Consider the following 27,476-nt stretch of genomic DNA (forward strand, 5'->3'; position numbering starts at 1 on the left):
GAGAAACAAAACACACACACACACACACACACACACACACACACACACACACACACGCACACACACACACACACACACACACACACACACACACACACACACACCCCGTTTCTCCCACATAACCACTCTAAGTGGTCTCCAGCTGTGGTGAGTAATAAAGTTGCATCTCTGGTGTGTGTGTGTGGGATGACAGAGATGGATCGGTGCATGAGATGATTTGAGGTTTGAGGAGAGGGACAGAGGAGGATATGAAGCGGGAGTAGGCTGAGAGAGAAGGTCGGAGAGGAAGGACAATAAGGTAGAATGCGGCAGATGAGGAAGAGTGTGAGACAAGAGATGACAAACTGAGAAGAGACGGTAGGAAATGAAAAGACAGAGGTTCCCCCTTCCCCGGGGGAAGAAGGGTTAGAAGAGACAGAGAGGATGAAGCAATTCTGTTAGAATCTGAAACACATACGGGCGGTATGGAGGCTGTATGGTTGGCATGGAAACCATGAAGTTGAATTACACACAAATCTAAGTCGCTTATACACCATATATATTGTACATGCCTGAGTCTGTCCTCTGATCAGTCTCGGATAGCACGCACACGCTAATGCCTTCCCATCTGCATTATGTTGTGTAGGATTAAGCTATACGATACAAACCACAGCATGCATACAGTATAACCACACACACGCTGCATGCTTTGATGTGCTGTAATCTACTGTACTGCTATCCACTTGACACAGAAGAGGGGGGGGGAAAGGATTGGAGGAGAGAATGGAAGAGGATGATAAAAAATAGGCAAGTGTAAGGAAGAGAGAACGAATAAGAGACAAATAGAAATGTAGGGCAGAGGATGAGGGGATGAGATATACAAAAAGAAGGAAAAGGGAGAAGAGAAGGAGACAGAAGAAGGAGGGGAAGAGGAAATGGAGAGAGAAAAAGACAGAGGGAGGTGTGGAAAGGTAAGACGGGTACGAAATAGAAGAATAAAGACAAAAGAGGAAAGAAAGACAGGCTGCGAGTTTGGTGAGAAACAGGGAAGCAATGGAGGTTTGATCTCATCGCCCACTGAACGTTAGCTGAGAAAGCATGTAAGCATTACTATAGTCTTCCCGTTTGAGAAGAAGGACGAGTTGCAAGCAGAAATTATACGAGATGAGGTTTCTGAACTGAATGCGTGGCAGGAGACAGTATAGCCAACACTGCACGGACCAGTCATTGAAAATGAGTCCTAATTGCGATTGGTCATTGATTCGTTTTTCGGCCGCAATATATTCCTTTGTTGCCCGAGGTGAACGTCCCCAAACTCTCTGCAAATATCATTTAGTTTTATTAGAAGAAACTTTATACAAAAATAATTCTACACTCATCAATTGATAGATTTCTCTAAGCACACGTCAGTGGGGATTCCACAGATGCCACCTAGTGGTTGAGCACACAACAACTCATGGGTGTTTTAACTAAAATGCAAATGAACTCCAGCGCCCCCTGCTGGAACCACAGTAATGATGCGGCACTAGCTGTTACTGGTCCTGGGGCAGAGTGGCAAAAGACAACTGTAATCTGCAGATATTTGTATTATTTCAAGTGCCGTATTTAGAGAAACATATATTCTTCTGGTTTATGTTTATTTATTTTTGAAGAGGAGAGGATAAGTGCTCCTTGTCTCTGCTGCTTTATGTGGTGCGCTCTCTCCTCCTCAGCCCTGTGCATGCGTTAGCCGGAGAGGATCTCACGAGGACAAGAAGGCACTTAACAGTTTTCAAGAGGGAGCAAAATAAAAAAAAGGAAACGGAGAGAGAGAGGAAAGAAGCAGGGAGTGTGTGGGCAATAAAAACTAAAGGAAACATGCAAATCGGTATTTACTGAACAGCTTCTGCATTCGTGCATATACGTGTGAATCCACTGTACATAGAACCTAAACACATTCACAGCAATGCACACATCATTCACAACTTTTCCTCTTTCGCATACTGAATACTTTGAATGTGGTTCACTCTGTCAGTATGGAGGGTTTGGATTGAAGGCTTAGCTGAAGATTTGAGGCTTATAACTTTAATAATATGTGACAGACTGACAGCCATGGCATCAACCCAGACTCCCTTAGCTAATTTTACATGGCACTTTGCCCTCCCTGTGTAATTTCTGTCCATTTAATAAGTAAAGAGTGCAGCAGGATCCGGATCCAACGGTATGAAAGGGTTTTGGGTAAAGAGAAATCACAGCACAGTTTGCCTCCGAAGGGAATAGCCCGACCTCACGAGAGCGCATGAATCTGTGAGTCAGCTGACAGTTTTTTTGATGTGGCTCGTTCATCATGGGTCAGGGGTTTGACCAAACACTACGACTTTATATAATAGTTTATGTAACAGCTTGTGTTGTCAGCCATCTTGCATCTTTCCAAGGAAGCGCCGCATGTAATTCACTCCTGGAAAAATGGTACGATGTGCTCAAGGAAACAGTGAATCCTAACATGAAAGGTGACAACGAGCTCGTTAGGAGAATAATTATTCATCTACAAGGCAGCGACTCGTGTTAATTGGATTCGAAGCTGCAGTGCAATTTATTTTCTTATTAAAAAAAAAAAGAAGACACGGTACATTTTTGCAGACAAATTTGACTTTTTGATGCAATATGAATCCCCTTTCGACCAATTTCTTGGCCTTTTATTAACGTATAAATGTAAAACTTGTACACAGTAGCATACAGCAACATTAATCTCAGACTCTTAAGCTGTCGTGAGGCCAAGGAATGACCAAAGTACCTAACGGCCACCCTGCTTTCCCGATGCTGCTGTTGTGTCTCACAAGAAGTTGTTTAAACGGTACGGCTGCCAGTTCTGCCTTCCCCCTTCCGCAAACCCTTTTAGCAGCTTTTAATTATACATCGTTTCTTTTTTACAGCGGAGAGATGCACAGAGAGGTGGGTAGATGGGAATGGAGGAAAGATGAGAAGAAAGAGAATGGTTTGCGAGAGAAATTGAAAATAAAGAATAGGGGAATACAAAATAAAGGAGACAAGCCAATGATTGCAAGGATGAAGGATAAATTGGTCTAGAGGGACGAACAGATGGAGAGATTAAAGCCAAAGACTAAGATGCAGCGAGTGAAATGAAAGGAAGACTGTGGGCAGAAGAGAAAGAGAGGGAGAACGAGTAAGAATGAGAAACAGACACAAACACACATAAATAGCCAGACAGACAGACATTACTTAATCTTAACTACCCCTTATCCATTCTCCATCACGGTTTGGGGAAATGATGAAAAACAAGCAGTGTTGGAGACAAACACACAAGGAGAGATGAACGAGCGATGGGCAATCGTCCTTCCTCCTCTTTTGTTGTCATCCCTTGTTCTTTCATGCCCCTCCCCTCTCTCTTTCTCTTCCCCCCTCATCTCGTCTGTTCTCATGTATGTTTGAACACTTCCATCATATATTTATGTTCTGGTCAAATAGGGGGCTGCCATGGAGAAACCAAGCTGTTTGAGGAATGTCACATAGAGAGCATCTGTTTCACTTGCCTCCACGGTGTTTGAACGGACGTTAGGTTTAGTTTGAGCAGTTAAAAGGTTAAATTCACCTTACTCCACACTTTCCCACAGTAAAATATATACTCTTTATCAGCTTTCTTACAAGTCCTCATTGAAACTATTTAATGTTTGCGTGAAATATGCAAACCTAAAACCCATTTTTATGGCTGCATGCATACACAAAACATTGTAGATGTGCTGTGCATTGAATAATGATAGGCATCAGTTTCTTAAACCAAGAAGAATCTGATGCATCCCTTTCATAAGTATCTTAGAAAAACCATCTAAGTGGAGCATATTCTTGAACAAGCCTGGAGCATTCAGGGCCCCTGGAGTGTTGGGGGCCCATTGGGCACTTTGCCCAGTTGGTAATCCAGCCTTGATCTGCACAATCATTTCAAATGAAGTGCAGCGTCAGTGCAGCAAGGGTTAAAGGTTAGTAGTACAGAAAATGAATGTAGTCAGCGGTGCACCTCACAAATAAAGGCAATCTGTTGGATGTGTGTAATGACACCTTGGCTTGATTGACTGGCATTAGCGGCTCAAGGTGAGGGTCTTTAGGCAGTGGGATATATATATATCGCCATGCCAAAACGCTGCCAAGTTCGCATGTGGCTGCTTGCCAAAGGCTTTCACTCACACAGACTACCACACAGACTACCGCCACCTAATTCTAATTCTCTCCCTGCCCCCTGCACAGTAAAAGTGACCGCTCCTCCGTCTCCCTCCCCTCATCTCCCTGTTTCCCTCCTTCTTCAGCCAGGGTGCAGTTGGCCGCTCTCCTCATCCATCGTTCCTTCCTCTCTTCCTCCTGTCCTATTCGTTCTGCTTTCCTCCCTCTAGCCATCATTTGCTCTCATTCCCTCTCTTCCCACCTCCACCTGCCCTTTCCCCTCCCTTTTGTTTTTTTCTCCAAGCAATTCATCTGTCTCTCTTACACCCCCCCCCCTCCCCCAGCCCCACACACAAACACGCTCACTCTGTTTCTCTCCATCTTTCTGTCCGTCTCCTCGGTCCATTTGTCTTTCTTCATCTCTCTCTCTCTCTCGTGTTCTCATCTACTGCCCGTCCCTTAGCCTATTCATCTTTTCTCTGACACCTTCACTCTCCTCCTGTATCCCCTTCGTCTGTCCGTCTGTCTTTTTCTATATCAATCACCACACACACACACACACACACGCACACACACACACGTGTTTCTCTCCTGGAGGTCGTGAGAGGGTTTTATCATTGACCACCAGGGGAAATTAGAGTAACGTGAATGAGCCACAAAAAATATTTCTGTGCATCAAGTGGTACTGTAACAGAGCTGAAGTGTAAAATGTTCATATATTTGATCATATGATTTCCCAACTGCATTCTGGACTTTTATTCATTATAATTAGGCGATGTTTCCTGTTTGTTTAACAGAAATGAAACAAAGGACATTTGTGATTTTAGGAGAAGTAAGAGAAGCTGTTTCTTTAAGAATTAGCAAAGTGACACAATAGTTCAGTGCGTGGGTCTTGTCTAAGGCTACAATCGGTTGGATGTGGCCAGTAGTTTCCATCCAAATTCAGCTCAGTGCAAATGTATCACAAAGTATTGGTGGCGCTAATTCTTAAATCAGGTTCTATTAAACCATTGCAGAAGAGGAGCTGACACAATTAAAAGAAAGACAGTAAAACCTTAAAGGCAAAAGGCTTTTATTCCTCCTCCTCCTCATTAGCTGTCTTGGGTCTGTCTCTTTATTCTAAGCTCTCAAAAGCAGAACACCAGACATTTTTAAATGCATCTCTCGTTTGTTTGTTCGTATGATTATTTCCCTAGAGTTTACCCTTCAACTCCCATTCTCTCCTCCGTTTGTATTTACTGACTATTAAAACCAAAAGTGATCTCTAAAATAAGCAATATTGGCAATGGGTTTATGGCATGCTGAAGAAATACATTATCGGGAGCCATGGAGTACACTGATAACTGCCTAATGATAAGAGCAGAGACGTGTGTGTGTGTGTGTACAATATGTGTGAGTGTGTTTGTTAGTTTAAAGTGTGGCCTGTGCTGACCTTTTAAAAGCGTAGAACAGACTTTAAGCCTTATTTTTCTCCTGTAAATACATATTGTTCAAACTTCACCTGCTATTAACGTTACACACACACACACACAAACACACACACACACACACACACACAAACACAAACACACACACACATACACACACACACACACACACACACACACACACACAGCAAAAAAGATAATTTAAAGGAAAGGAAGGGAACAAAGATGAAGTGAACAGTGATAAAGATAGAGGGCAAACGATGAAGTACGAAGAAGAAGCGATGCAGCAAAAGAGGTGAGAAGGAACGGATGGGTGAACGATAAGACGGCGAGGGATGATATATCATCCTGTAAAACGAAAAGGAAGACAGAGAAGATATCGGCGAAGGGGAGAATAAAAGTGAGGAGACGACAGGGCGGAAAGATAGATGGAGCCGAGGTGGAGGGCAAAGAGAGATTAATAAAAGGAGAGGAAGGATGAGTGAGAGACGGGTGGATGTTGAGGAAAGAGAGGCAGATCAGGGCAGAATATAACGATGGAGATGAAGAGAGCTGAAGGAAGAAAGAGGGATGATAGAGGGAAAGAATGAGGCAAGATGAAAGAGACAATGAGTTAAAATGAAGTCAGATGGAGGGAAGAAGAACTGTATTGGGAAGAGTACTGAGAGGGAGGGTGAGGGATGGGAGTTGCGATAGAGAGCTTGTGTGAGTCATATCGTCTCCTCCGCAAGCTATTAGTGATTTAATCACTCTGACATCACCGAGTGTGTGTGTGTGTGCGCGTGTGTGTGTGTGTGTATCCGTGTGTGTGTGTGCGTATCATACCAGATTACCCTGAGCTAGTGCAGTCAGGAACTGGCTCATCACTCTTCCACAGCAGCGTGCATTCATTATGTCGGAGTCGAGTTTCTCAATCTATGGGCTGAGACCCACTCACAGGTCGCAGTTTGTCCCCGGTGGGACTCAACTGGACCGCTGGAGTTACAGATTTATGTCTTCCGTGAGACTGAGGAACTAAATAACCGACCTAATATGACAGACGGGAATATTGTGTTGACACAGCAGTAACACGCTACATTTTAGACTTGAAAACTGAGAAGGAAAAATGCCGTGTAATTCCGATCTAAAGGCCTGGTCACATCAAAAATTGCTAAAATTTGTGGCAAAATCAGTTTATTTCAAGAGAATCGTTAGTTAAATTGCTTAAGGTCAATCTAATGGTATAAGGTGAATTATGTAGCAAATTCAACTTTGGTGAAGTTTGACCAGCAAATTGACATTGTTAACCAATGGCAAGCCGTCTTCACAGTGCTGACCTTTCAGGGAACAGAGAGTCCCAGCGTATAGCAGCAGATCTCTGGTCACAAAAGTACAGATGACATAGAAAGAATCTCAAAAGGTTATTATGAATGTCCTGGCTAGATAGTGCGTGTGAGCAGTAACATACAGTAGTTCCCCAACTAGCCACGAGTAATCACTTCGCCACTAAACTTTTAGGCCCAAACAGACTGATGCTGTCGTTGCCCCTTTCTAGTCCTCAGGGGTGAACTATAGAATCATGACCAGAAGTTAAAGGTTGCTGCCAGAATACAATACAGCTCAATATACTTCTCTGTAACGCAATCTACTTTAGAACCTGAATGCAACACCGTGTGATTATTTGAGTTATTTTAGAGCCAAAGTATAGATATGGAATAAGCACACTGTAAATTACACACTGTTGATTGAATACTGTTATTATCTTCTCCTACAAGCCGGAAAGAAAGCCTTTCTAGAACTGTTATCCGAGCACTTATCATTTGATTGCACCTGATTGCGACACCTACTGCCAGTTTTAGCAATCAGAATGTTTCTCTTATTTGTTATAAAATATGAGTATATAACTATATAAGTGTGTCTCTTGTATGCTGGACAAGGGTTTGCTGAACCCTGCCAACCCCACACAGTCTGGGGATGCATTCTCATTTCACTTCATTAGTGTGATACAGCCATTAGTAGCCATAGTATCCAATCATGCAAAAGCAGAGGTCACTGCTCTAATTTCATTTAACAAAGCCCTCGAACCAATCTGAGGGTATATGGTGATAATTGTTGTGCCATGCATGCAGTAAATCAGCAGAGATGATAAAAGCAAAAGAAGTAAAAAAAAAAAAAGAGGGCAGACAAACAGATTTAACTCTCCAACAATTCTCCACGTTGTGAACACAACTGATTGAAAGTCAAGAACTAACAGAGAAGGTCGCCAGAATTTGAATCTCATAAGCTATTCATCAACTCAATAGTCGATGAATCGATAAGTCCATGTGACCGACAATGAAGGATAATAATCAAGGGTTGTGTTGAATGCACCTAACAGTTAAGGATTTAGTTGTTTATAAGATGATTAGACATCTCACATCACATGTTGTGCCGGTTGCTTTGAGGCACAGAGAAGAAAGGGGGCACTATTGTCCCAGAACAGAACTTAACCTTTCAGACTCTTTCAACGGCAGATGGTGGAAGGAGTGAAGAACTAATTAAGAAAAAAAACACTTCCCACATATTTATCCTCTTCATTTTTCAAAAAGAAACATGAGGATGCAGTGGTTTTATGGGAAACATAGTCTTTTAAAAACAAGAGCAGTGGTGTGAAACATGGGCTACCAGTCTTTACAAACAGGGCCTTATTTCATTATAGGAATAATCACTCTCCACGCTTTATATAATGAATTATATATATATATATATATAAGAGGTAGGCCATGCACCAAGGCCATCCCATAACATCCAGGCAGTGGTTAATCCCCTCAGTCTGCTGAGAAAGATAAATAAATGGAAAAGTGGAACATCTAATCCAGCTTTGTTGGTCAGTGAACCCAGCCCTGAGGCCGTTAATGTGGTCACGGCGTGGCAGGGTGGGGGCCATTGGAGCGGGCAGGCCCGGGGCAGATGTGGAGCAGGGAGTGGAAGGGTGTACAGTTGGGTGTCTCAGTCCCCCTTTTGAGGCTCTAATCATGGGCATGGAAGGGCAGGGGCAGCCTGTTGCCGCAGCTCACGGTAGGTCTCTGAGCCGTGATTACAGGGTGTGTGCAGGCCACAGGGGGTTGATCACAGGGACGTGCTGGCAACAGTCAGTGTGTGCGTGTGTGTGTGTGTGTGTGTGGGCGCTGGACTCTGACCATAGGGCGTTTGTATGCTTGGCAGAGAAAATGGTTGGGACTGCAATGCTTAAAAAAACAACCCCAGGGGAAGATGCAGGGCTAAGAAGTACCAAACGGGAGAGAGGAACAGAAACGGGGAGTGACAGGGATGCTAAATGGCAGAATTGTATAACAAAGAGACAGAGGCATGGAGGGAAAAAAGGGGACACAACAACAGAGCAGACAGCCAGACATGGACAGAGGCTGCAGGTTTAGCATTTCAATGTCAGAGCTGCCTCAGCTGAAAGCTGTTTTTGTATTTCAGCACCGCATCATCCTACCTTTCTATATACCTGTCTCAACCACTACTGTAAAATCCTTAACTGCAACTTTAACTGTCAGGTTTGTTGGCTTTGTCTTAGACCCACAAATCAATAGACTTATCCTGCAGTTAAACGGCAGCGCTGTATGGACAGAAACACAGAGAGAGAGGAACCAGAGGCGAGATTAAAAGTGGGTTAAATTTCTGTTTAGGGGAAGCTAGAGGTGCTCTGTGGTTGTGTGTGTGAAGCACTGTCAGTCTAATAACTGGAGTACAGTGAAAAACATCAACGGGCAAACAACAGATGGCTGTTGCCACATCGATTTCAACAGAGTACACACATGAAGAGAAACGGATGCACACACACGGAGAAAGCTTTTGAAGTTGTTAAAGATGTTGACTTAAGCTACTTAAGTTTGACTGCGCTGACATTAGAGAGGATGAAGAGAAAGAGAGGGGATAGAGGAGGGAGGGCAGAGGGGGGGAATAAGAGAGTCAAGAAGCATGGAGAAGGAGGAGAAACAGGAATGAGGAGAGCAGGGAAAGGGAGGATAAAAGCACGAGTGTCCTCTATTTTTTTCTTTTTCTCTCTTCTCCATCTTTCTTGTTGCTCTCTGACTCTGTCATTCAACCCAGTTTTTGATCTCTTCAGTCTTTCTCTCCGTCAGGCAGACAATGGCGAAATCTGATTTAACGCTCCAGTCTTCATTATCCATCTGGCCAAAGAATGTTTCCTTTAATTAAAGAACTAACGGATGTGTATCTCACACATGAACGCGCGCACACTTACAGCGGTAGTTGCTTTAGAACCCGACGACAAAATATTAGAGACAAAAATCAATGACAGAGAAAATGGAAGGGAGAAATAATGGGGAGCATAATCACATGCTTCTTCATATTTAAACACCCGGTGCAGACACACGAGAGCAGAAAGACAAATCAAAACACGACGAAGCTCGCTATTCTACTCCCGTATTCTTTCTTTCTATGTTTCTGCCACTTTCTGTCGTCTCCTTTTTGTTGTGCTCACAATTGAAGGGATCATAAGTTGCTAAGGCAACAAACAAGAGACAGAAAAAAAAGAAAAGAAAACGCTGTCATACTTAAAAAGACGGAGGAATTCTGACGTTCTTCAATAAAACAGAGGGAAAGAGGAGAACGGAGGGAGTCAGAGAAACAGAGGGCGAGGGGGGGTGGGGGGGGGGGAGTTGAACGTGTTTATCTGCCCATTAGCAGGCTTCTCTTTGAACCTGGAGGGATGTTTGGCTGTACAGGAGAGAAGAGAAGACATAAGAGAAGGCAATGCAGCTGCCGGGGAGTGAAAACTGGCAGGCACAACAAACACAGTATACGTGCCTCGTATTAAACAAATAAATAGTCCTGTCTGTACTGCACTGCACTCTCTACACTGGCTCCAATGTGGACTGCATACAATTGTAGTGAAAAGTAGGTTTCACGATCGAATGTTCAGCGAGTGATAAAACGGACTGATTGACGTCTAAGATAGTTGAAGAAATGCTGAAATTGAAAGTGTACAACTTAAGCGTCAAATTAGATGGCTCGGTAATAATAATAATACCTGATGTCATGTCATTTAATCAAAACAAAAATAGCATGGGACCCTTCGATCTAAGCAAAACAAAATGGATCATGTATGACAAGGTCTGGGTGTCAGAAGGATGGCACACATACTCGCAAAAGTCTAAAATGTTATCACTCATTTTAAAAGATACATCTATCAACCTTCTATACATATCTACATGTTAGGAAATGTCCATTGTCATTAGCATTCATCCTCTGGGGACCATTAATGTCTGTACAACACATCACGACAATCCATCCAATGGCTGCACAAACGTTTCAGTTCGACATTGCTGCTGGCGTCGCTAAATATGCTGCAATCATATCTGTCCAGCTATCTTTGTCAATAAAATCACCAGCACAACAACCAACAACAGAATTGCAAGATTCATTACCAGAGGCTGTTTTTAACAGTGTTAAAAGGGGGTTTTAGTCTGGATACTTTCACAAAATTTCCGGCATAAATAGTCCCGGCAAGAAGCAGCATGCATGCTAACCAACCAGGCTGCATGCTGTGTTTGACAGTTTTAGCGTGTGATGTGGGAGTCATGCAAAACAGCATGCAAACCATCTCATACCACATGCTTCTGGCGTCACATTTGGTCAATTGTGCCACGATGCACAGCACTTAAATGGTTTTATTCTGGTGTCTGCTCAGTTAGGTCTGGCAAACAAAACGTGATTAGACTTTGTAACACAATGACATTGAAAGAGAAAATCCAAACTGCCGTCTGGAACCAGTTTAATCTCAATATGGTGATAACGAGTTTATTTAGTAGTGAGATGATAAGCAGGAAGGGCACAATGTGCAGACACGCTGACTGTCTGAAGAATGCTAAAGATGCTAAAGTGTGTGTGTGTGTGTGTGTGTGTGTGTGTGTGTGTGTGTGTGCGGGGGTAAGAGAAGGGGACGATATGACACTTGCTAGATGAGCAACAAACATGACCGTGAGGAAATACAGAAAAACTGCTCACACACACACACACACACACACACACACACACACACACACACACACACACACACACACACACACACACACACACACACACACACACACACACACACACACACACACACACACACACACGTGTAGCTGCAGCAGCAAGCGCCAACACTCTACACAAGTGCATCTGTATAAATTTGGGCAGAAAGGACACACACACTTCAATGCACACACACTCTTTAAACACACACTAGACGCACATTTACAGCGCACAGCTCTTGGGGATTTGGAGTTCAAAGGATGTTATATTTTGGGAACAGCTTTAGGTTAGTCACCCTGCTTTGGTGACAGACGGAGAAACAGGTTGCAAATATCTGACACGTCTACAAGCGCTGCGACACAAGCAAACACCCACCCACCCACACTCACTCACTCACACAAACACAAGCTCACACTCTCACATCCCCTTGTATTTCTCTTAATTCCAAGAAGCATCTCGCCAAAGGGAGAATGTGTTGTTTAAAATTTACAAGCTGACTTCTCCTTCACCGGCAGCTAAGAAATGATCACAGCTCTTCTGACAGCTTTGTCGAAAACACTAAAAAGTTGCGTTTGGGCTTCATTAACACGTAACGCGACATGGCAGGATGCTGGGATTACTGTAAAACTCAATATTGTTAAGTGGTAATTCGGCTGGTGCACTTCAGGGGGTTCTACGATCCCATTGGAAACAACAATAACAGATTATGTCGCCTTTAAATGATGAGTAGAAGGCTGGCAGCTGAATTGTGTTGTCGTTCTGCGATGCATGATGAGATTTCTCCAAATTGCCCATTCGCTAGAAACCCCACCGCAGAATTGCAATCGTCCAATCGTAGCTTAGCGAACATGCCTAGGCTCGGCAGTGTCCGTCAAGCTTTGGATTTCTCCACGTTGAAGCGGTGCACAACACCACCAATGCCACAGCAACGGGCTACAGTCATCTTCAATGGAAGCCGGTGACATGAAGATACAAACTGACACCCGACACGTGTCTGCGCGACGGGTGTGATGCGCTACAAATTTAAATTAAGATGGGCTCAGTTTTTTTCTGCGCTCCAACGACATGGGGAAACGTCGGCCAATCATATATTTTTCTTTCACCCTGTTCCGTTCCATCAAAAAAAAAATAAAGCCGACGGAACTACGTCATTGAGTGCTGAAGAAACACTTAAATGGCGACTACCCCACCAATGTAGCTGGCCATGCTTGGATGTTTGGTTGCTTTTGTCACTTGCAGTGTGAACACAGCATACGAGTTTAAGCTAACGTTTGCGGCTCCCTCCTGCGCTTTATTGAATTTGGGGAACATTCTTTATTATTCTATATTTGGATCTCCATTAGATGCCACTAAGGCAGCAGCTTCTCCACCTGGTGTCCACACAAAAACAAAACAGAACATATAAAACAGAGCGGACTGATTGACAGGCGTAGCGACGGTACCTAAAGGGGGTACGGCTCAGGCAACGTTCAATTGCTGGCATTGTAGTGAGAAAGTACGAAAGATGTTTCCTGAAGTGCAATTCGTAGGAACATAGCTTAATAAAGCTTCATTTGCAAGGTGACATATTGCAAAGTTTTTGGACTGAGAATGTTGGAGGTGGTTTGCTGTGTAAAGTGAGCACACACACACACACACACACACACACACACACACACACACACACACACACACACACACACACACACACACACACACACACACACACACACACACACACACACACACACACACACACACACACAGGGCAAAGCAGTAATTGAACAGGCGTCGGCACAGTGTGGTGGCGACACCTGTTTGAAATTTATAACGAGCAGCCAGAGGAGAGGACCACACACACACACAGTCATACACACACACAGTTGTCTGTGTCTTGGCTGTGAGTCTGTGCTCAGTTGCAGTTCAGAGGAAGGCTAAGAATAAACTGGCCCTGCTGAGCATATATCTCCCTCTCTCTCTCTCACACACACACAAAAACACACAGTTAACTTTGCCTTCTCACACACATGACCTCTTAACAAAAAGAACAAGACAGAGAGAGCTGCAGACAGATGGAGACTACGAAACAACCAGGAGAGATTATTGGTGAACAAGAGAGGGATGGATAAAAGAAGCATTGGCTGAACAGAGAGGGAATTAATGTATTCATGCATGTGCATATTGTTGAATACATTTATATTTACTGTGCTGTATATATGTGGTTTGTGTGACTTCCAACTGAGTAACACCAAATAAATTCCACTCAAGTGAGAGAATATTCTGTCATTAACACACTTACATATTCACGTCTTTCTCTCAGTGCCTTTCACCATCACTGCTGTCCTCGGTTCATTATTAAGTAACGAAGACATCCCTCTTTATCCCTTTATCCCTCCTCCTTCCATCTTTCACTCTACGTTTCCCCCAATCATTTGGATGGCAGGGTGGCCTCTTGGGTTGGCAAGAAGCCGGAAATGTACCCTTTGAAACTTGGGCCCTCCAGAAATGTAATGTCGCACTTCCATAAAGCTGGGAGACCCAAAGGAGGTTTTAAAAAATAATCTTCAAAGTCAATGCCGCAAAGAATGAAATATCCTGATATGTATGGATATATGGGTCAAGCTCTAAAAATGACGGTTCCTACATTTCCAATAAGTCAACAGAGCAGTGTCTTTAGTTACAGGTAAATGCTCACATCTCTCAAATGGCATGAAAGCTGCCTCTCTGTTATAAATGTGTCGTGTCTAAGCTGAGATAACCTCTTATGTCTTCGGACTTGACAAAGCTGCATCAGAGCTACTGAAGACATTATGCACTCGTTTTCACTCAAGATGTTCCGATACCATTTTGTTTTTCTTCCCGATACTGATTCCGATACATGAACATGCGAATCGGCTGAGTACAGACCAGATAACAGCACGTTAACAACAACAAAAAGATTAAACTGGTCGTAATCCACTCTCTTATATCTATTTCGTATTTGCTGTGAAAAAAACTGTAAGATTCTCAACAAAAACAACATTTTACAAGATTATATTTGAACACATCATGTTAATGTTATACTTTACCTTCGCCCAATACTCATTTTTACTGAATGGAGCATGAACACACCATGATGTAAGTCATGGAACCTCACTTCACAGGACTGGGCTGCCCACCTGCTGCTAACAGCTAACAGCTAACAGCTAACGTTAACCGGCTCTCTTCCTGACAATTTAAAAAATGGATTTGTTGTTCACAAAGTAGCCTTATCACGGGGAAAAACAGGGTAGACAGGAGTTTTAAACCACAGGTGTGTTATACTAGTTTGACCATTTGCAGTACCGATCAGGCAGGATGTACGGATCGGATGCACGGTGCAACATTCTCGGTGTAGCGGAGGCATTTCAGATACTCGTATCGGTATGAGAACAACTCTAGTTTTCACAGGCTTACTCTTCATGACAAGTAAACTGATATTAAATTTGGTGAAGTGCCCCTTTAAACATATTTCAGCAATCATCCACCCTGCTGAAGAAGAAGCATTCAGTTGAAACCTGACCCCTGACCTCTGATGCAGGAGAAAAGGGAATTTTCTTTGTGGAATCACATTAGTTTGTATAAATTAGAGCTCATGAAATTCTCCTCTTCCTTCTTGACATTCTTTTCATCTCCTCTCCTCTTGTCAGTTCAGCTCCAATGCCTTTTAGATTTTCCATGAGAATTTTAAGCAGCACCTGGCTCACCCATTCTTCATCCACCCCCCCCCCCCCCCCCTCCCTATCCATCTACCGACTTTTACCACTTTCACCCTTTTCTCAAACTTTACAGAAAGCTCATTCCAACAGACAAGAAAAACACGAAACGTGACAGATTAATGTGGGGTTGCTTAAAGGCCGAAAATTGAAATGGGTAAACAAAACTATTACAGCAGCTTGAAAGAAGACATAGTGTAAGAGGGACAAGAGAGAATGGAGGGCGGTGTGCATGGTGAATTATGTCTGGCTTGTCATCCAGCTAAATTGCCTTGGCAGTAAGTCCCTTTCCTCTGACTAAAGGGACAGACAGCGATGGATGGAGGGAGAGGATGAGGAGAAGGATAAAATAAGGGCGGTGGAGAGAAGAGAGGAGCTGAGAAAGAGACAGTGGAGCAAGACAAGGGTGTCGAGTCCCTTAAAGCAAGGAATAAGGTTACACAGGGAAAATAAAAGTGGAAGTCTGACAGTGTAAATAAAAAAGGAGAGAGGCGGAGGGGAGGAAGATGCAAATGAAGAGGAATCAAGGGTGAACAGGAGTGGGTGAAAGGGGAAGGAGGAGAGACAGGAGATGACAGGGAGGTGTGGGTAGAGGAGAAGGTGAAGAAGGGAGGAAACAAGGGAGGAGGAGAGGAGGGGGATGATAAAACTCATCCAGCGTGGGAGAAAATCTAAAAATATAGCAGACAGAATGTGAGGGCTGGGGGAGAGACGTTCACTGAGACGGGAACAAGAGAAGTTTACATTAGTGGGACATTTTTGACAAGGGGCTCAAAGGCACAATGTTGAAAAGAGGAGAGAAAACACAGAGAGAGAGGGGTAGCAGCGAGAAAAGACATGAAAAAATAAAGACGGGGAGGGACGTTGTGAGAGAGCGCATCCTGTTTGCACGAGTCCTTTCTCTTTTTTTCCTTCTGGTTTGTACATTTTCTCAAAAAGCCTTTAAAAAGAGCAAGACAACTATGATGCCAAAGAATCTCTGACGTTATTACTGCTGACAAGGCACAATCATATTTAATTTAAAGAGATTTTTCATTAAAAAAAAGAAATAGCACAAACTGTAATGCCCCACTGGAGGCACACGTTTTACCTGGGCTCCAGAAGTATTTTAAATCAGTTTAATCCATTTTGTAGCAAAAGATTATGGTAGAATATATACTTCGTAGCTCAGATTAATACATACTGCCGGCTAGAAGTGGATCCGTCCGAATCAAAACATGAGACCTATTAAAGCGTTCAGTATTATTCTCAGATTCTTTATGAATACAAGCCTTGCACTGTTAATCCACACCCGTGGAGGAAGATGCTTATTGTTGCTTTATTGTATAATCTTTAACCCACAGAGTTACAATCTCTAAAAGGAAATACTTCACCCACTGATCTCTCTAATCCTCTTGTAGCAACTGCTCCAACAGTATCTTAACTCCATTGGCATCAGCCTTCTCTTTAGTTTCTGTACAGACACACCAGCAACAGAGGACATAGAGTCTATCTCTCTTATCCCTCCATCTCTCCCCTGGCCCTCTTTAGTTCTCCCTCACTCCTCTCTCACCCCTTCCTAACCCCACAGCTCACTTGCTACAGAGCTTTATAAGTAGTGATTGCGTCATTGACGGTACATCCTCTCACAGAAACACACCCGGCCCTTGTAGTGGCGCGCTGGTGTCAGCTGGCAAGCCTCTTGTTCATCTGTAAATCTGGTCTGACACACACACACACACACACACACACACACAGTAAATGTCCTCACTCACAGGGTGACTTCAGACTCACCCAGTAGTGGGCCTTGGCAGCGGCCCGGGTTCAATTCTGACCTGTGGCCCTTTGCTGCGTTTCATCCCCTCGATCTCCCCATTTCCTGTCATTCAGTTGCACTAATAAAGGCAATCAAAACCCTACAAAATGACTTTACTCTCAGGTCAAAAACTAAAATAGTTTCCAGTTCAAGAGCACACACACACACACACACACACACACACACACACACGCGCAGGTAGACACAGACACGCCGTCTTTCTCTCACTCACAGATGAACAGGCCTTGCCAAAATTTGAGCCCCCTTGACGGACCACACATTTGCATCATTCCACTTGAGTGAGTGAGGATACTCATTGACATAACTATACGTTGACAATCCCCGTGTCATAACACTTGAGCACTAATTGCTGTTCAAGCCTAACCCTAACCTGTGTCTAACCTTGTCAGTCAAACAGCACCTTGAGGAAGTGGCAACCAGCGGAAATGTCCTCACTGTGCACGAATGTCCCCGTTCTTCAAAATGGTCCTCGTACAGATACAAGAACAAAACCACACACACACACAAACACACACACACACACACACACAGAGTACTTGCTTCACAGGCCCCAGGAGGCGCTGAGGAAACTGCATTCCCAACTGCTTTATGTATTGGTCAATTTAACACCGCTAACGTCAGCATATTAAAAATGCATGCGCCCAAGGACACAAGAGCAATTGTGTGTGTGTGTGTGTGTGTGTGTGTGTATGTATGTGAGAAAGCATTTTAATGCAGAGTAGCCTACCTTGAAAAGTGGCATAATTACGCTGTTATCTGCCTTATAGAGCTATTTATACTACGAACGCATTTTTAACACTCACTTAACCTAAACAGCCATTTCTGAACGGGAGTCGATCACACAGAAAGGAAACAGAGACAGAGCAATGTGTGTCTTTGGCATTCCAGAAATATGTCACCTTTTAATGCAACAAAAACATATTTGTTGATGAATAAAAGGAATATTCTGGGTGTCTTTTTTTATACTGTGTCATTGGTCAAGTGCCCCAGTAAGTGATGAGAACTTGTGACTGGGTTAAATAACGAATATTGACAAAATGTCTGTACTTACATGGTCTCGTCGTTCTGAAATTCCAGCTTGCCGGCGGACACTTCGTAGTCCTCCCCTGCTTTGGCGGTGGCATCCACGGTTCGGTAGGGGACGGCCACCAGGCCCCGGGCCCCTGACGTCCTGAGCACTTTCAACTCCATCACACCCACGCTCTCACTCACCTTCTGACTGGCGGTCTCAAAGGTAAAGATGCCTGTGAAAGAAAGAAAGTACGTTATTTCACAGGGGAGAAACACTAGAAAGACATGACAGATGGGGTTGATAAACACCTACGCTCTCACTCACTAGCTTGTTCTCCAATGTGTACCATATATATATAATGTAATTACCACCCACTCCCACTTTAATTCTCTTTGGATGTTAGCAAACTCCAGTACCTGCAAAAGTGTCGACACCGAGGGACTGGAACTCTTTGTGATACTTTTTTGAGGATATCCTGGGACTATGTAGCAAAGCAATAGACCTACATGGATTCAACATTCAGCACATGGTGCGCAGACACTTCTTTGTCCGTTTTTCATCTTTAAACTTGCACAGAAGGTAAAAGACAAACAGAAATAAACATTCACTCTTCCTTACAAAAGAAAGTGAGCAGGATTCCAATTTCAAGTTTGGCTTTAAGTACAAAATATAAAGACAAAGTATTGTTACATCCAGATAGACGACTCCTGTTCGATTTATTTAGGGATCGCTGTCACCTGCGTGATCGTCATCGTAGATGGTCACTGTTGCCGTGTGGTTGTCACCCAGCACGGCTTTGGGGGTGGCACTGGCATCCAGCGGGGCGGTGCCAATCTCAGGATAACCAACCACTCGAGGGTTACTGAGGTGGACGTAGAAATACTCATCCTCCTCGAAGATGTCGTCGTCAATCACGCCGACTGTGATCTCTGGTAAGAGAATTCTCATTTCAGGATGTTGATTTTGGTTCTGATTAGTTCATGCTACTCCTTTTTATGCAAAGTTATTCCAATAATAAACTTCAAAATCATATTTTTATTATGCCTAAGGTGCTGCAGATGACCTCCGCTATTTAAAGCTGAAGTGTCAGGGATGTGTTTTTTGAAAATATGCCATAAAGTATTTTTTACCTTTGAGGGTCTCTCCTGGTTTAAACAGCAGTGTTCCCTCCGCAAACTCGTAGTCTGAACCTGCGTTTGCTGTACCGTCCTCCGTGCGGTAATCCACCTGGGGGAGATAGGAGAACAGAGAGATGGGAAAGCGGGGTGAGGACGAGGGTGAAAGGGAGAGCGGAAAGAGCCGTCAAAACATGAAACAGTAGTGAAAAGAAACGAAAAAGGGGCCCGATAAACACAAATGGAGAGGGAGGACACAGAGAACAGAGAAGAAGAGAGAGATAGAGGAGCACGGCAAAGAAATGGAGGAGAGTCATTTGGGGAGATGTGAACAGAGGGTGAGAGAAAACAAGATGAACTGCTTCATTAAACGGGGCCCTCTGGTCAGATACATCATGATAATAAAGACTTTGAAGATAGTACAGCAAAACTTTCCCTGTATCCTCTCCATTCTCCCCCTTTTTTCTCTCCATCTGCCCTGTTTATTAACCCTCTCCATCCTGTACAAAGCCTGACACATTTGCCCTCATTGGTTATAATCACTCTGTGCCTCCTGTTATATGATTCAGATTACTTTAAAATAATCTGAGGTATTCTGACTGCTGAATACTGAGAATTCATATTTTTCAGATGTTTGAAATATATGTGATTATAAAACCAGAAAAGTGATAAATTGCCCTAAAATGTTATTTATATATGAATAGCCTGTCAGCCAATGATATAGCTTGGCTTTAGAAGAACCTTTAAGAATAGTACACAGTATGTAGTTAGTGTATATATCCATATACTAACTATTCTAGCAAAGTTAAAGCTTATCGCCACTCCAAACGAAAGCTAATGTTCCTCCATATCTGCTGGACGTGTAACTGTTTGTTGACAAGTGACCCGTATTAGCATAAATGGTGACAACACCTTGTTTCCATGGCTCCCAAATTGCAAATCCAATCAATTAATGCAGCTTTACATTTGTAATTTAGGTAGCCACTCTATAATAAATATATATTTTTTCTTTTTTTACACCTGTCAAAAAAATGCTACTGTTCAAATGTAGGCTACTTTTAAAAAATGTCTGCCTCATGCTTAAACTGCTGAACCTTTTAAGAGGATAAAGTACTTTGTAGAAGTCTTTGAACTTTTCTTGTATAAGCAACAAGACTTAAATCGCAGTCCGGGATTAAGAATAGATTCTTGAAACTTTTGACCATTTCAACAAGTGCGTCATAAACCACAAGTAGCCTCGTTGAGAAAGCCTGTTCGGTGGAGGTAATAACGTGTGTGGGCTTAAAAGGCCACTTCACTGAACATCATCAGCCCTCAGCAGACGGCAGACTGAGGCCGTGCCATAAGGCTTCCTCTACAGACAGCACTGATGTTGCATCACAGGTTCATTTGTATACAGGGAGAAGATCAGGGGAGACGCAGTCGAGCCAAGCCCCTGTGGTAATAGTGAGCAGATCCCGTATCATTTCACTGACACTGACTCCCTGTGGGAGACTTTAAAGAAAATCTCTTAATCAGAGTATGAGGCCAGCGTTAAGCCCAAAATCAATGAGCCTTTGCCAGAGGATGTGTTTTGAGCTGAAATCAAAAAATCTGGAGAATAAAATGTTTTGTATTTTGTTTCCCAGCTCTCCTTTATCATCCACTTCTATAGCTGTACCAGCATCCGACCAGAGAAGAGAACAAGGAAGCTCTCTGGAGGTGACGACATGTTATGATCACGATCAGATCAAGACCAGGAAAAGTGCCAAAGATGTGAGTGAAATCAGTTCAGAGTAGATTTTTGTGTGTTTTCTGTGCTGTTTGCTTTTGTCTGTCTGGGAGTCTTTTGGCTCCTCTCCCTCGCACACACACAAAACAAAACACACTTTTTTATACACACTTTGATTCCTATTCTACTAAACTCGATTATCTTGCATTAATGCCACACACACACCTTGACAGTAACTCCAGAGTCTCCTCCGCGTCTGGCAACGGTCAGTTTCAGGGAGCCACAGTTTTCAAAGCACTGGTACAAAAAGGGTTCAAACTCCATCCTGATGGTGTGAGGGTCGTCCTCCTGTGCATGGATCTCATGGCTGCTCACCACCTGGAAAAAAAAAGAAAAGAAAGACAGACAGACAGCAAAAAAAGTCAGATCGGAGTTTTCTCATTTTGAATAACGGTGATGAGTGGAGATCATGTGTGACTCACCTTGCGAGCCTGGTCGGCGGCGTGCTTCTTGAGGATGTTGCCGGCTCCGATCATCATCCTGGTTGCCTGGATACGGTAGAACGCTCTGCTCTTCTGCTGCTGCATCAGGACCTGATCAACAAAACCAACCAATCAGCAAAGTGATCATATTCATCATGGTAATCTATGACTTTTTGTTTTTTTCCAGATTGGTGTTTCTTTTTCCACAAGCTTCTACTTTTAAACTGGCAGCTGCTATTTAAAGGCTCAGCAGTGAATCTCTCTTGAGAAATGTTTCCTCTGTCTCTGCAGGAAGACTAGAGGTCACTGAGTTGCTTGACACCACTTCAATAGGCTGGATGCTTGAGGTCTATATCCACATCCTGCACTTGCAGTATGCAGGTCTATATCTCTGGAGTTTGTGATGCTGGAGCTTCAACCATGATTTCAAAAGTTGTAACTGTCTGTGCTTATTGCCAGATCAGTCAAAAATAATTGAGTACATGAGTGAAAACACGCTGACAAGGAAAGATTTGACGTTGTAGTCATCCAGTTCCCTTAACGTTTAACCTCTGAAACTCTGAAATGAACAGGACTGCGGTTGCACATCTAATGAGCTTATCAATAAGCAGCAGATTTCAATGAAAATGTATGGCTGAAAAGCAATTTAGGATCCTAACGATCCAACAAATAGGAAATGAACAAATTAGCCACTGTAGTTTTGGAGACCATTAGAGTAAATGTGGGTTCATAGCTGGGAACACTGCGATTTATTTTTGATTAAAGGGAAGTGAGGCAACAGTTTTACTCCAGAATCCTTAAAATAAAATAAGATCTGCATCTCTTTGCAGGAATTGAAGCAGTAGCGGTTAGTTTAGTTAAAAATGTGATCTGGTTTTGCTGAGCAAGCTGGCCTCACTTAATTAAAGTCCAAATCCACCTCGGGGGACTGCTATTTTATTTAATTTAATTCTTCACAATGACCACAAAAAAAGCGTTAATCTATTTGGTTGAGATAAATCTCCAAGGCAGCTGCCATTTCTATTTACAGCACAAGGCTGAGGGAGTAGCTGCAGGGGGAGGGAGGCCTGTATGCAAACAAACATCTGGAAGTTGCCCAATGCACCTCGGGGTGCCTGCCAAACATCTTACCTTCCTTCCCTCACTACCAAAAAAACAATGACCAAAACCAAGAAATGACTTAGAGGGGAGGCAAGGGAAGGAAGAGGAGAGCAGCAGCAACCTGGACAGCTGTGAGTAGAACAGCCGTCTATAAACGGCTCCTTTCTTTTTGCAAGGGATGAGAACAGATTAACCGACGAGTCGATTAATCCCTGTGGGACACACTGACAATCCACACTCAACTAAACTAATGCCAAATTTAACCAAAAGTTAAATTTAGGACAAAGCCATATGTTTTAATGGCTTATATATATATATATATCAATTCACAAATTGTAAATCTAAATTCCCCCAAAAATCTTAACTCAAGGTCCCCTTGGCTGCTTTTCTTTTTTTACCTTCTTTACTCACAGTCTTCTTTATTAACACATGAATGTGGCTGTAAACTCAGAAGGAAAGCTAACAAGTGGACCTTGTGTTACACATTTTTTCGTCAAGCTACGGCTTCCAAGTCCAAGAATGAACCTTCACGCTAACATATCTAATGTCCATACAACTTACCGGGCAAAAAATCCCCTGGATGTCAGAGGGGCTGCATGTTACAGTGCTGTCAATCAAGCCAATCCTTTCTGCCCACTAGTGGTTTCATCAGCACATGACATCAAATGAGGAGCATCCGGGAAAACTGAGTATTGTATCTTCTGTGTTTATGCGTGTGTGAGAGAGACCGTGTGGTATCTGATGCTCAGCCAACACTTTGATTAAACTTCCTCATAACCTTGTTTATATTTGGTGTTTACACAGTTATGTTTCCATTTTCTATAATAAATAAACTAAGGCAGTTATGTCATTTGTTAAACCGCTCAGAAGTTGCTCTGGAACATTTTGAGATCGTCTCTGTATAACAGCTGTGTGCTGTCCTACCTGTTATTACCTAAACACCTTGTTCACAACCGAATGTGTCGCAGCGTCGTCTCCAGCACAAAGTCACCCTCAGAGAGGAGCCGCATATGAAATGTGACGCATGACTTTATGTTTCAATTTATTGCTCGGTGTAAAAAGAGCTTTAGCTCAGAAACTGAGTAAAGACGGAGCAACGTCGCGATGGAGTGGAGATACAGCGATCCAGTTAGAAGTGCCTTCATGATTAGCAGCTGACTAGTAGCATCCAGTCATATTCATACAGGTGGACACAACATTCAAACTTTTAGGATTTATCAAATTCTTGACTCAAATGTAATGTATGTGTATGTCTTGGAGTTGCTTGACATTTCGGTACATAAGAAGATTGACAGAAGTGTGAAGCTAGAGCCAGAAATGCGATTAGCTTTAGCTTTGCATAAAAACTGGAAGCCAGGGGAAACAGTTAGCTTGGCTCTCTCCAAATGCCCAAAAATATATCTCCTAGTACCTCTAAAGCTCAGTTATGAACACATATCGTATTTGTATAATCCATAGAAACTGTGGCTTTAGGGTGAGAACGCTGGTCATTTTTTGGCGGAAAATGGCAACACCAGGAAGTCACTGTGCTTGGCTGCAGTTTGTCATTAAATGGCAGGCAAACACATTTCATAAACTTTCTATTAAAACCACTAGGTTTCTGTCTGCACACAGACATGTTAATTAGTCAGCTTTGAACATTGGACAGAGCCAGGCCAGCTGTTTCCCCCTGCTTCCAGTCTTTATGCTACGCTAAGCTAATCGACACCCAGTCCTAACTTCATACTTATCCCACAACTTTCCCCTTATTAAGAAATTGATGCGCACATATAAGCACACTCCTCCTAACCTGATAATTTGCCATCTCAATCAGCTGCTCCATGTCTTTATCCGGGTGCCTTTGCTTCAGATCCTTCAGCGTCCTCGCCATGTCCCTTCTGGCCTCGTCCTCCTCATCTTTCACTCCTCCGTCCTCCATCATCCCTCCATCCATCCCGCTGTGACTGTTCAACGCCATCTGTCCGTCCAGCTCCAGCATGTCCATCTTGGTGAAGCCCCCCGGGCCCAGCGCTCCGCCTCCAGCCGTCCCTCCATCCGGCCCTCCCTCGGTTTCAATGATGATGCCGCGGCGCTTGTCGGCGCGGTAGCGCTTGCGGACGTACTTGTAGAAGAGGAGGCGACGGTCGGCCACCCAGGCCTGGACCACGCAGAGCGGGAAGAAGAGGAAGGTCAGCACAGCCTCCCATACCTAGAGGAGAGAAGAGACAGAGTTAACAGCTCCCTACCCAACTTTCTCTTTTTTTTCCCCGAACTTTCACAACTTTCATTTCTATTCTCACCTCCACCTCTCCAGGGGAAAAGACACTCAGAATCAGGTAAAGCCAGATGTAGGCGAAGATACTCCAGGCTGCTGTGACGAAGAACACCCGAAGGTGTTTGATTTTGCGCGTCTCTCCATCAGGAACCACGTACACACACAGGGAGATGATGACGAACATGTTGAAGGCAGCACTGCCCACGATGGTGCTGGGACCCAGAGAGCCAGCCTCAAAACCGTGACCACACACCTACAGGTGGGGAGAAAATGAGATTACTGTGTTCCCATTACATTCTGTATCGGTTAATGTGTAACCCAACCATCTGGCTCATATTGTGCTCACCTCAATAACTGACAGCAGGATCTCTGGGGCGCTAGAACCCAAGGCCATTAAAGTGAGATTAGAAACGGTCTCATTCCAGATCCTGACCGTAGCGGTGGTGGTCTCCCCATTCGGCCTCTTTATAGTGATTTCCTTCTCCTGGGAGGTAATGACCTGCAGAGGAGAGGAGAGGAGTGGAGATGAGAGGAGCACATGCAACCAAAGTAGAGGGTGCACCAAATGGAAAGGACAGCAAAGGCAAAAAGAAAAGCAACAAAAAGGAAAGGAAAGAAGAGCAGAAGAGCCACCGAAGGGACATTAAAGGAAATAGGAAAAGCAGAGGAAAAAGGAAAGAAGAGGAAAGTGATGAGGAAAAGCAAGGAAAGGAAAGGAATAAGCAATTTAAGTACTTAACCAGAGAGCTGTCAAACATGAGTCATATTCAATTATATCGTATTTCTCCAAGCTAATGATGACAGGCGATAGCTGACATGATATATAACCGCAATAATCCAATATGAAGTCAGGATGCAGAAATAATGGAACATCTCAACTGTAAAATAAGGTGTGTGGTTATTCAGCGCTTGCCTACCTCTATAGAAGACATGAATCGGTCCGCTACAATGCTCATGCCCAGGAACATATAGATCAGTGCTACGAAGTAAACAATGGCTCGTGCCACTTTGTCGCCTACAGAGGGGTTCTGAGGGTTCCACACGGGCAGTACCACTCCTGAAATGAGAAGAAAAAAAAAAGATAGTCAAACTTGAGTTTTTCAGGAGTTTTGCAGCAAAGGATCACAAGAGATATTTGCTTGCAACTATGTGGTAATATCCTGTAATATTCTGTCCCTCTAATAATTTACAGCCTGCCGCTGAGGGAATTTTGTAAAAAGATCAGTGGCATCACAACCTGATTAAGGATTATAATATCTGGGAGCTTTTCCATAATAGAAAGTATGGAAATGAATCGATGCGCTCTAGTTCCAAGGCAGTACATTGGCAGAATCAGCTGATAACTCACCAGTTGCTCGGGAGGAAAAGAAACACTGTCACCTTTGTATGGTGCGGCGTTCCTTGCGTGGGTGAGTTATGAATATTCTGTTGACATTGTTCAACTTTGAATATGCATTAACACCTGGCACCTTTCCTGTTATTTGCACAGCCTCCGGACAGGTTGCACAGAATGACTAAAATATACTGCAATTAATGCTTGGAGGTTATTCATTGGCTAATTTAGAAATGAAGGATTCCTTAAACCAATATACTGGTACTGAGAAACATACAATAAACTATGAAGTAAAGCAGTGCTGTGACTTCAAAATATGTTACTAAAGGATATGATAAAGAACAACATTTATCTTTCAAAGTGTTACAGGATGTCACCACAGGAATACTTTCTTGTAGAGCTTAGACTTTCTTGTAGATCCGTTGGGTATCACTGGTGAACTTTAATGATCTGAACCATCATTATGTTCAGCTGTGACAAAGGCTGGTGACATCATTAGCTTACATGGCTGGCACTTGGAAAACTAGAGTCTTTCCCCCATTTAACCCCTTTCATTAAGGATGTTAATCCATCCTTACATGCATTAGACTGCAGTTTTCTCACAGATAAGGCCAACCCACCTTCTTGACAGCGGTCTCCACTCGCTGAACAGTTCTCAGATGAACCTGCGTGCACCGATCCAGGACATGACAGGAGGAGGAAGGCGGAGAGGAGGAAGAGGAGGAGGGGCGAGGAAAGAGAGGACGGATGCACAGACATGGCTGCCGAAGCCATTTCTGCTGAGGCAGTCGGGCCTTCACTGGACTCTACAGACTTCTACTGTCGGGGCAGCTCGTTGTGACGTCCAACTCCTCGAGCTAGACAGAGAAGAGAGACAGACGGGGAGTCGTTATTCAACCTTTCAATCACACTGCTGAGTGAACGCGCTGAAGACGTTTTCCTGTTGGTTTCATTGAATTCACAATAAAAACACCGTCTGCTGCTTTTAAATCAACTCAACTGCCTTGAATGAATGCATATAGAAAGTGGTTAAAGTGAAGTTAGTAGCACAGGGTGAGCAAAAGTGTCTGCAGCTTAAGTGGCTATCAGAAAAAAAAACTATATTTCATGAGAATTAAAATAACAACATGAAGAAGCAATAAAAGCAATGATGAAAGGTCATTACAGTGCATAAAAACAAAGCGAAAAAGAGTCTGTAAATGACAATACACTTGTAGCCAGCATCTGTAATAAAGTTAAAATAATAAAGTCTATAAAAAGCTGAAGTAGATGTAGCCGGCCGGAGCTCCTCAGGAGCCAAGATGAAGAAGAAGAAAAAAATCAAATCGCCTCTTGTTTTTAATCTGGACTCCAGAACAGTCAATAGGAACCT

The 27,476-nt window shown here is 43.4% G+C and overlaps 1 protein-coding gene across 3 annotated transcripts in view; it reads right to left on the reverse strand.

The window, feature by feature from the left end:
* slc8a4b (solute carrier family 8 member 4b) overlaps positions 1-26,878 on the reverse strand; it is a gene marked incomplete at both ends in the record, with an annotated part of 40,312 nt that extends 13,434 nt beyond the window's left edge. For all 3 annotated transcript variants that reach the window (XM_079185170.1, XM_079185169.1, XM_079185168.1), the window contains 10 exons: positions 18,148-18,340; positions 18,846-19,037; positions 19,239-19,335; positions 21,160-21,312; positions 21,417-21,527; positions 24,307-24,705; positions 24,797-25,024; positions 25,118-25,270; positions 25,689-25,828; positions 26,725-26,878. In XM_079185170.1, coding sequence (XP_079041296.1) covers positions 18,148-18,340; positions 18,846-19,037; positions 19,239-19,335; positions 21,160-21,312; positions 21,417-21,527; positions 24,307-24,705; positions 24,797-25,024; positions 25,118-25,270; positions 25,689-25,828; positions 26,725-26,878 — 1,820 coding nt within the window. The remainder of the gene's footprint in view (positions 1-18,147; positions 18,341-18,845; positions 19,038-19,238; positions 19,336-21,159; positions 21,313-21,416; positions 21,528-24,306; positions 24,706-24,796; positions 25,025-25,117; positions 25,271-25,688; positions 25,829-26,724) is intronic.
* Between the last annotated feature and the right edge of the window lie 598 nt (positions 26,879-27,476).

This window comes from Pholis gunnellus (assembly GCF_910591455.1).
Source record: "Pholis gunnellus genome assembly, chromosome: 23".
Taxonomy (NCBI): Eukaryota; Metazoa; Chordata; class Actinopteri; order Perciformes; family Pholidae; genus Pholis; species Pholis gunnellus.